The 10570-nt window shown below is 38.0% G+C and overlaps 1 protein-coding gene across 1 annotated transcript; it reads right to left on the bottom strand.

The window, feature by feature from the left end:
• Positions 1-3738: 3738 nt before the first annotated feature.
• Positions 3739-10423, bottom strand: LOC120156592. Its single transcript, XM_039167890.1, has 7 exons — positions 10327-10423; positions 10152-10222; positions 9953-10053; positions 4732-4827; positions 4545-4612; positions 4284-4329; positions 3739-3864 (listed from the first exon to the last, which is right to left on the bottom strand). The coding sequence occupies exons 1-7, from the start codon at positions 10416-10418 to the stop codon at positions 3784-3786; spliced, it is 555 nt and encodes a 184-aa protein (XP_039023821.1). The 5' UTR covers positions 10419-10423; the 3' UTR covers positions 3739-3783.
• Positions 10424-10570: the final 147 nt, after the last annotated feature.

The raw sequence follows: 10570 nt of genomic DNA, 5'->3' as shown, positions 1-10570 counted from the left end.
CAATATATACTCCTAATGATAAATCCGTTAATAAAATATTACAAAATTCATATTTAATTAATCATTATCGTCAACTCAATTAAACTTTTAAATAAAAACATAACAGAAAATTAAATATGAAACAAAATCAAAATAAACAAACACGAACACAGTCGTAAACTGTAACTGGGTATAGGCCCATCAACTATATGAAAAAATTACATGTTTACCCTTTACAGTTTCATTCATCAATATTTTCATTGGAGTAATAGACAAACTTGAAGAAGCAAAAAATAGATATTTACAGTTTTGCTCCTCTGGTTTCTGCCAAACCCCATGGTTAGTCCTCGTTCCATAATCCTGTTTTTCCAGCAGTAGAGACCACAATCAAAACACAGCTCCGTCGCTTGAATTCCTTCTTCCTCCTCAGACTCCTCGTCTCATGTCGTGATCGGAAACTCGAAAATCTGAATTCATCTTTTGAGTTTCGACGGATATATCGATTATGCCCACGAATCAAACAGTTAGAATCTTGTCGTATCCCTCTTAGAGCTCCTCCGTAGAACATATCTTCGCACCTCAAGAGTTCTAGAAGACTCAATAGCATCTCCCTGTCTCTGATCTCTTATACACCTCAAGGGCTTCGGAAAATCCCGAAATAACATTTTTGAAAACGGACTGTAAATACTTAACATCTCTTACGAAGCCATATTCTCTTGAGATTACCTTGTAATATACGCATACGATTTAATAGAACTAAATCTATTGTCAATTGACCATTATGACTCTACGTATGATATAGTAACGCTAACAGTTGGTATAAAACCCCTAAACTAAAGCTGAGAAAAAAAACCTTTTTCTTCATTTATCTCTCTACCTTCTAATGGAGATAAATGACGTTGACATCTATCGAATACGATTTTTAGCTCAAATAAAAGGAGATGAACCATTTATAATCATCGTAACCTAATTGTTTCCATCAACATATCTCGGTCCGAGAAAGGAATGATCGTTCATTCATGCCAACACAAAAGCATGGAGATACAACGTCCCAAGATGTAAAACCGAGTTTTCTGCTGCTTTGCCATCAACAAACAACGCTTCCGGAAACTGGGTTTCTGAGGATTCGATTTGGAGCCCGAAGCAAAGTATGGGGTTGTTGTAGACATGGTGGAAAGAGCCGACTGTGTGTGATGGAATTTTTCTGTTGGTTAAGGATTGATTCTCTTGCCTTAGACCACGAAGGCAGTACACTGCTTTTAAGCTGACCAAAATATATATAACTTTATTTTAGAAGTTAAATACATAATATTTATCTGGCTTAATATCAAAAATGGTCCCTATACTATAATCAAACCAAATTTTACTTTGTTCCTCTCATTATTTCTTCGGTCAATTTGATGCCTCAACTTTATCACGTTAGTCCTTTAGCATTTTTATTAAATTATTATGATGTGGCCTAATTAGGCTTTACAATGTGTAAAATAATAAATATAGAGAGGGGTTATTTAATTGAGGTTATTAGAGTGATCCACATAACTATATAGAAAGTAGACAAGAACTTACGTGAATATATGAAGAATTATAAATAAATTTATTTATAAATATTTAATTTAAATCAACTAATTAATAAATTAGATATTGATAATTAAATAAAAAAATTATATTAGATGGGATGCCGCGTTAGTTAACTATCCTACAAAAAGGGCCCCAAACCAAGGAGGAAAAGTCGGGTAGGGGAGGAACCAGATGCACTAAACTCCCCACCACCTTGAATTCTTGCCTACCCGTGACGTTGGCACCCTCGTGGACAAATTTTTTTTTTGGCAAACGTTGTCGTTTTTCGTTTACTTTCGACTGCCGAAAGTGTAAACGGCTTGATTCGGTAGAGAGAATAGAATATTGCTCTGAGAATGTGAATGGGATTACAGAAAGAAAAACAAGAGCTTCTACACGACATTCTGTTGTCATACTTGTTGTTATTAAACTTCTAAACTCTAACCAATTAACTCTCGAGTTGTGTTTTAATTCGGTAATTGTCGAGTTTATATTGATTCAGGATTCTTAATTCATCAAGCAAATTTGCATCTTCTTTTTCATTTCAATTGTATCGGGTTATAGGTACGTAGTATAGTTTAAATTTTATATAAAACAAAAAAAAACACTATTATTCAAACATAATATTAATAAATTTTGTTGCAGATGCTAATGTTAACTGGAGTGTTAACAGAATATTAAAAATGAGTTCTGCAGCTTACCCAATTCTTTCTTCTTCTAGTTCTCTACAGTTAAGAGGCATTTGGGAAGCGATTCGATTGAAAGGGTAGAAAGTTTCCTGGCATAAACTAATCTGATTTCCTATACACATACCAAAATATAGTTTGATTGCTTGGATGGCTATGCTGGACATATTACCTACAAGAGATATGTTGCTTAATATGGGAATCACCACTGAAGGAATTGTGTTAATTGCAGCATTGAACAGGAGACACGGAACCATCTTTTTTCTTAATGTTCACTGGCAGTTTGTCTATGGAATTCTATTATGTTTATCAGCGGGTTGAAGACTACAAACTTGGCATGGGATGACATGGTTGCACGAGCTACTTCAACATGGAAATGGAGGTCACTTCTCACCACAATTTTGAAGATCTCTTTGACTGCTTATATTTACATTTTGTGGAAGGAAAGAAATCAGAGAATTTTTCAAGGCCGTTATAGAACGATCGAAGACATGCTCAAAGCTATTAAAGAAGCTGTGGGGATTCGACTTAAGGGGAAAAATATTAATAGACTTTATAATATTAATTATAATCTTTGTAATGCATAGGGTATAGTCTAACCGATCTTTGATTTTGTAAGTAGATTGTTAATAGTTCTTTTTGTTATTGAATGATTGATTGATTTTGTAACAAAATACTGCTCTTTAGATAATAAAATTTGATTTATCAAAAAAAAATATTGACAGACTGGTACGTAGTATCCTTTTTTAGGTTCATAGGTACGTAGATATAGTTTAAATGTTTTTCATTCATCATTTTGATATGTTAATTATTTATTTTATATATGCTGTAAGCCAGCCGGCCAGCCTTATACATTTACTAATGGATACAAGACCCAAAATAGACAAGTTCGGACCCACTTTTATTAAGTCGGGATTTTTAAAAATATATTTAGATTCGAGTTCTCATAATATTAGGTGATGAAAATATCTAATTTGACATGAGAGAATAATATATAATCACCTTTTATATATTCAAGAATGATTTTAATAATATACCTTTATATTTTTTTCCAATTTAATCTATATTTTACCTAATAAACATATAATTACATATATATATATATATATATATATATATATATATATATATATATATGTATTAGGTCAAGTGTGGATTTTTATCGAAAATTAAATCTAGTTTCAGGTTTAATGGAGTTTCTTTAAAATCGAGTCGGTCGAGTGACCGATGTAGGGTTAGAATGCTTGGGTCAGGTTTGGTTAGCCCCGACCCGGGCCATGCCCGTCCCTATATCCTAATAGAAAGACAGTAGACTTCAATCAGATTTTCATATCTTTGACTGCCGCCGCTTGCAATAACTACAGCCATTTGCCACTGTGTATCCACCTGGTCTTCATGATCATAGAAGATGGGTAGACCAATATATGCATATATAAATCAAATTGCACCCATGGGCTATAAGTTCGTTTTGTTCTTATGAAAAGAACAAGAAGCTTACAAAAGCAAATATTATCAATTATTGTATTTGTGGTGTACCTATAGGCGTTATGGGATAAAATTTTCATGTCTTCTTGTGGTAATATTTGTCAAGGAGCATCTCAGAATACTCTCCAAAAGTAAGACTTCCATTTGGTGGTATCAGCTGAAACCATTGAACAACAAAACTTCAGAGCATCAGCTAGCGTGCGAGAGTAAGACCCCCTACACATTAATAATAATACTAGCATTTTCTAATTTTGGTTCTAAAGATGTGATCAGACTCAAATCAAACTCAAGTTGTAAGAGTTTCAAGTTCGAGTTTGCTTGCCTGCTCAAGTTGACAACGCCTATTGCTAGCTCTCTCTTTGGGTTTTTTTCCTTCCCACTGTCTCGTTTACACCCTCGTTTTAGGTGACTCGTAAAATCATAAAAGTTCAATATTCTCCTTAAGATCATAACCATATATCATTGCAAATGATTTTCAAAGTTGAAGCTGACTTCTAGAACTAAGTTTCTTCTAAATCCAATAACCGGTGCAATTGAATTTCACTTCCAACAATGATAAGAGTTAAGAGAACATACCTCTTTGTGAATATGAACGTCCTCTGGAAAATTGAGTTTTTCATCCCTGCATTACGAAATATAGACATCCCTAAGTGGAGCTGATTTTACTAACAAAATGCTAATAACCAATTTCTTCACAGCAGAGAATGACATGAAAACATAACCAACTGCTGAGCAGAAAACATAGAAACACACCATCATAGTGCATTATTCGACCGTTAAATTAATCCCACATAAATCAAGCCGATAACCATGGTATTACACATTATAGACACATACCAATCAGGTTGCATAAATAAAGCAAATGTTGATCGATCAATGCCAGAAGACTCCTTCCCTTTTGCTGCCTAACAGAATCAATGAATAAAGGATAGAATAAAGGATATTATAAAGGACGTGTTAAATGGATAATAGAAACTGAACATATACCTTTTTCCGCGAGAGAGAGAGAGAGAGGAGAAAATACCAGAACACAATGGGGTGTTGCGCAGAGATAACCTTGAGAAAGTATTTCAGTGGTCTCGCCAATTTGGTATGCTATTTCATCTTCTCCAAAAATAGCCTAGTTCATAAAAGCACAAGTTGATAAAAAAAAATAATTGATTGAACCACACTATTGCTTCTGCAAGCATTTCTCAAATTGCTAGGGAATAGTTAAGATTCACAGAACATAGTAAAATTAAAATGCACAAAACACCAACTTCTAGCATACTTACATTTTTTGAAGTCATTCTATATTTCATCCATGAAAAACTTTGTTCATTTGATAGAAAAAATATAAAACAAAGTTCTCCATTTTGACAATTGACACAATGATCAATTTTAAGGTAGTATTGGTACCTATAATTTTTAGTCATTAACAAGCTCATGTTAAATAGATTAGACATAAAAAACTCAAAATTGTGTATGTTAGCACTTTAAGTTCTTAACAAGCTCATTCTTGCCAGCATTTTTTTATTTAATATTCCTCTTTACTCGAAGGAACTTCAAATATTTTAACTCAAATATTATTCCATTGACACTAAACACATCGAGTATGATAAAGCCTTTTAAAATAAAATAAGCTACAAGTCCTGGATGAGAAATTATGATGAAAACAAAACATTATAAATTTGTGTTATGTATGGCTCATAAAAAGTCTCGTTGTGGGGTTACGAATTATGTGGGTTGGGGGTGTGGGGGCGCAGCCCCCGCGGTACGGTACAGGGTTGATTTTGTAATTATGTACCAGAGTTTTCTATTATAAATAGAGATGTAACCTAGACCTAAAAGATCATTGAATAAAACTTCTAGCGCCGCCTAGGCACCGAGGACGTAAGCACATTGCCGAACCTCGTAAAATTCTCGTGTTCTTTCGTTTTCTTTACCCGTTTTCGTCAACAATTGGTATCAGATGTCAGGAGCAAAATTCGAAGTCGCGAAATTCGATGGTCAGGGTAACTTCGGATTATGGCAAACGAGGGTGAAGGATCTATTGGCGCAGCAAGGGATCTTGAAGGCTTTGCGGCCTACAAAGCCGGCGTCGATGGATGAGGAAGATTGGGAAGAATTGCAGCAGCGAGCGGCAGGAACCATACGATTATGCTTGGCGGACGAGGTCATGTATCACGTCATGCATCTATCGTCTCCAGACGAAATTTGGAGGAAGTTGGAAAGTCAGTTTATGTCCAAATCCTTAACGACAAAACTGTATCTAAAGCAGCGGCTGTATGGGCTGAAGATGCAGGACGATCACGATTTGGCGCAACACGTGAATGTCTTCAATCAAATCGTTTCTGATCTGGCTCGGCTTGATGTGAAAATTGAGGATGAAGACAGAGCGATGATTCTGTTGTGTTCGTTGCCTTCCTCTTACGAACACATGGTGACTACTCTTACATATGGGAAAGAGACTATCAACGTTGAGGAGATTACTGCAGCCTTGTTGGCTCACAACCAGCGGAAGCAGAATGCAGGGGAAAGCTCTCAAGCCGATAGCTTATATGTCAAGGGTAATCGAGATCGTGGACGGAAGCCAGAGAAGGCAGGGTCCGGGAAGCGGAATTCCAGATCCAAATCCAGGGATAAGAAGACGATTCACTGTTACAAGTGCAAGGAGGCGGGACATATGAAGCGAGACTGTCCGAAGTTGAAAAAGCAGACCGATGAGAAGCGTGATGGCTCATCCAAGTCTGTGAACGTGGTCGAGGATGATACTTCTGATTGCAGTGAGGGTGATATGCTTTCTATTTCAACGACACAATTGACGGATGCTTGGATTCTTGATTCTGGATGTTCTTATCACATCACGCCAAATAGGGAATGGTTTTCGACATACAGGCCGGTTAATTCTGGTTCGGTTTATTTGGGTGATGATCGATGTTGCAATATTGTTGGTATTGGTGATGTCAGAATTAAGATGCACGATGGCTCCGTTCGGACGTTGAGTGGTGTTCGACATATCCAGACTTGAAGAAGAATTTGATTTCCTTGGGCACTTTGCACAAGAATGGTTTTATCCCTAAGGCTGACGAGGATAGGGAAACCATTCAGATTGTTAAAGGAGCATTGACTGTGATGAAAGGCAAGATGACTGCAGGGAATATCTACAGATTGTTAGGGAGTACCGTTGCAGGTGGAGTTCACTCTGTTGAGTCCTGTGATGATACGACAAAATTGTGGCATATGCGCCTTGCTCATCTTAGTGAACGTGGTATGGCAGAATTACACAAGAGAAACTTGTTGCATGGTGTCAAAAGCTGTAAGCTCGATTTTTGCAAGTATTGTGTTCTTGGTAAACAGACTAAAGTCCGTTTCAAGACTGCGAAGCACACAACTCAAGAGATTCTTGATTATGTGCATTCTGATGTATGGGGGCCTTCCACGACATCGTCTTTGGGTGGATCTAGGTACTATGTTACTTTTATTGATGATTTTTCACGGAAAGTTTGGGTGTATTTTTTGAAACAGAAATCTGAAGTTTTTGAGAAGTTCAAGTTGTGGAAAGCTGAGGTAGAAAACCAAACAGGACGAAAAATCAAGTGTTTGCGGTCTGATAATGGTACGGAGTACACAGATTCACAGTTCCTACAATTCTGTAAGGAGCATGGGATTCAGAGGCATTTTACAGTGCGCAAGACACCACAACAGAATGGTGTTGCGGAACGAATGAACAGGTCGTTGAATGAAAGAGCCAGATGTTTGCGGTTGAATGCGGGGCTTCCCAAACACTTCTGGGCTGAGGCTGTTAACATGGCGTGTTACCTTATCAACAGATCGCCAAGGGCATCGCTGGCTGGGAAAGTTGCAGAAGAGGTATGGACTGGTCATGATGTTAGTTTTGATAACTTACGGATTTTTGGTTGTCCTGCTTATGTGCATGTACCTGCTGATGAGAGATCCAAACTTGATGCAAAATCGAAGGAGTGCATTTTTCTGGGTTACAAGAAAGGTGTCAAAGGATTCAAGTTCTGGGATCCAGTTGCGAAGAAAGTTGTGATTAGTAGAGATGTCGTTTTTGATGAACAGTCTATGTTGCAGCAGAAGCAAGACACGACAGTGGTAGATTTCGAGCAGTTTCCAGTTGAGAAACCAGAAACTTCTCAACCGACTTCTGGTGGTTCCACTACGGATGATTTGCAGGATTATAGTCTCGCCAGAGACAGGGTGAGACGGACGAATATAAAGCCTCCGAACAGATTGGGTTTTGAAGACTTTGTATCTTTTGCACTTACTGTTAGCAATGATGATCCAGTTACTTTTCATGATGCCGTTACTAGTCAGGAAAACGACAAGTGGATGGCAGCCATGGTTGAGGAGATGGAGTCTTTGAATCACAATCGCACATGGGAGTTAGTTCCCCTTCCTGAGGGTAAGAAGCCGATTGGTTGCAAATGGGTGTATAAGAAGAAACCAGCAGTAACAGAAAAAGAGGGGGAGAAGTTCAAGGCTCGTTTGGTAGCGAAGGGTTTTTCACAGCAGAAAGGAGTTGATTATGATGAAATCTTTTCTCCTGTGGTCAGGCACACTTCAATCCGAGCAGTACTTGCATTGGTGGCTAGTTGGGATTTGCATTTAGAGCAGATGGATGTTAAAACTGCTTTTTTGCATGGTGATTTAGAGGAGCAGATCTACATGCGGCAACCTGAAGGTTTCACTCAACCTGGAAACGAGCATTTAGTTTGCAGATTGAAGAAATCTTTGTACGGGTTGAAACAGTCTCCGAGACAGTGGTATAAACGGTTTGACTCCTATATGATCAAGATTGGCTACAACCGATGTGAGTATGATTGTTGTGTCTATGTTAAGAGCCTTGATGATGGTTCTTTTATTTTTCTATTACTGTATGTTGATGATATGTTGATTGCTGCGAAGAACATGGATGATGTTATCGGTTTGAAAACTTTATTGAGTCAGGAATTTGATATGAAAGATTTAGGTGCTGCAAAGAAAATTCTTGGAATGGAAATTTGCAGGGACAGAGACTCAAGGAAACTGCGGCTATCTCAACGGGGTTATGTTGAGAAAATGCTAGAAAGGTTTGCGATGAGCAGCGCGAAACCAGTTAGCACTCCATTGGCGAATCACTTTAAGCTCTCATCAGAACAGTGCCCTAAGACAAATAAGGAAGCTGAAAATATGGCAAAGGTTCCGTATTCTAATGCTGTTGGCTGCTTGATGTATGCGATGGTATGTACTCGTCCTGATTTAGCTCATGCTGTTAGTCAAGTTTGTAAGTACATGTCTAAACCTGGTAAGCAACATTGGGATGCAGTCAAGTGGATCTTTCGGTACTTAAAGGGTACTGTGGGACATGGAATTGTTTTTGGGAGTCAGCGGGATAATCCTTTGGTTGTAGGATATGTGGATTCAGATTATGCAGGTGACTTGGATAATAGAAGATCTACGACAGGGTATGTGTTTACTCTTGGTGGAGGGCCTATTTGCTGGAAGTCTACTGTTCAATCTGTCGTGGCACTATCTACAACTGAAGCTGAATACATGGCAGCGGCTGAAGCTGCAAAAGAAGCTTTATGGCTTACTGGTTTAGTGAAGGAGTTGGGTGTTCAACAAGGTGGAGTTCAGTTGCTTTGTGATAATCAAAGTGCTATTCACTTGGCTAAGAATCAGGTGTATCGTGCTAGAACTAAACATATTGATGTAAGGTTCCACAAGATCAGAGAGTTGGTTGCATCTGGAGAGGTTTTGTTTCAGAAGGTACATACTGATGAGAATGCCGCTGATATGTTCACCAAGCCAGTTACGACAGACAAGTTCAAGCATTGCTTGGACTTGTTGAATGTTTCGAGTTGTTAAAGAAGCAAGGTAACCCAACCCACATTGAAGTTTCCAAGGGGCATGATATTCGCCAAGGTGGAGATTTGTTATGTATGGCTCATAAAAAGTCTCGTTGTGGGGTTACGAATTATGTGGGTTGGGGGTGTGGAGGCGCAGCCCCCGCGGTACGGTACAGGGTTGATTTTGTAATTATGTACTAGAGTTTTCTATTATAAATAGAGATGTAACCTAGACCTAAAAGATCATTGAATAAAACTTCTAGCGCCGCCTAGGCACCGAGGACGTAAGCACATTGCCGAACCTCGTAAAATTCTCGTGTTCTTTCGTTTTCTTTACCCGTTTTCGTCAACAATTTGCATGATCATGCAATGCAATATTGATAAGTAGAGAACTGTGACCAAGAATGCATCTTTGACGATTTCACCACTCCGTGTTCTTATATAAAGGCCAGCTGCACTATCAGGACAAGATATTTGTACACCATTTCTCTTAAACATGCCACATGTCAGACCTACAAATTAAATTGAAGCAGAGATCAGGGATAGACAGAGAACTGACAACTATGATATCAATCCTTTTGCAAGACTATGAAAATATCAGACAAATCACCTGTCAATGAGCCATGGTCAGTATGCCATCCACACCAAGATGACATGTATTCACCATTTTCTTCATGATTACTGCAAGTGACATCATATATTACTTCATACATTCTAGAAGCTAGAGAGAGAAGCTTAAATGTTCGATTGCAGAAAGATGTATAAACAGAAAGCTACCGGGGGACCTCAGTTGTGCAGGGAAGTAATAAAGCAAACGCCCTTTATGACAACGAGAGCGAAGAAGTATTTGTTCAAGATCTTCATCATCCTTTTGCATCTTCATCCTCCTAGATATTGATCATGTTATGATAAAGTTGAAGAGTAACTCAATATGGCGAACAAAAAGACCTTGTCCTCTGTTTTAAGATAAATTTAACAGGTTTTAGAACCAAGAAAGTACAAACGGTTGCCAACTTAATCAAAAGGACT

This window comes from Hibiscus syriacus, unplaced genomic scaffold, assembly GCF_006381635.1.
Source record: "Hibiscus syriacus cultivar Baekdansim isolate YM2019G1 unplaced genomic scaffold, ASM638163v2 tig00111234_pilon, whole genome shotgun sequence".
NCBI lineage: Eukaryota > Viridiplantae > Streptophyta > Magnoliopsida > Malvales > Malvaceae > Hibiscus > Hibiscus syriacus.
The sequence above is the reverse complement of the archived record's forward strand: the minus strand, read 5'-3'. Positions and strand labels throughout refer to the sequence as shown.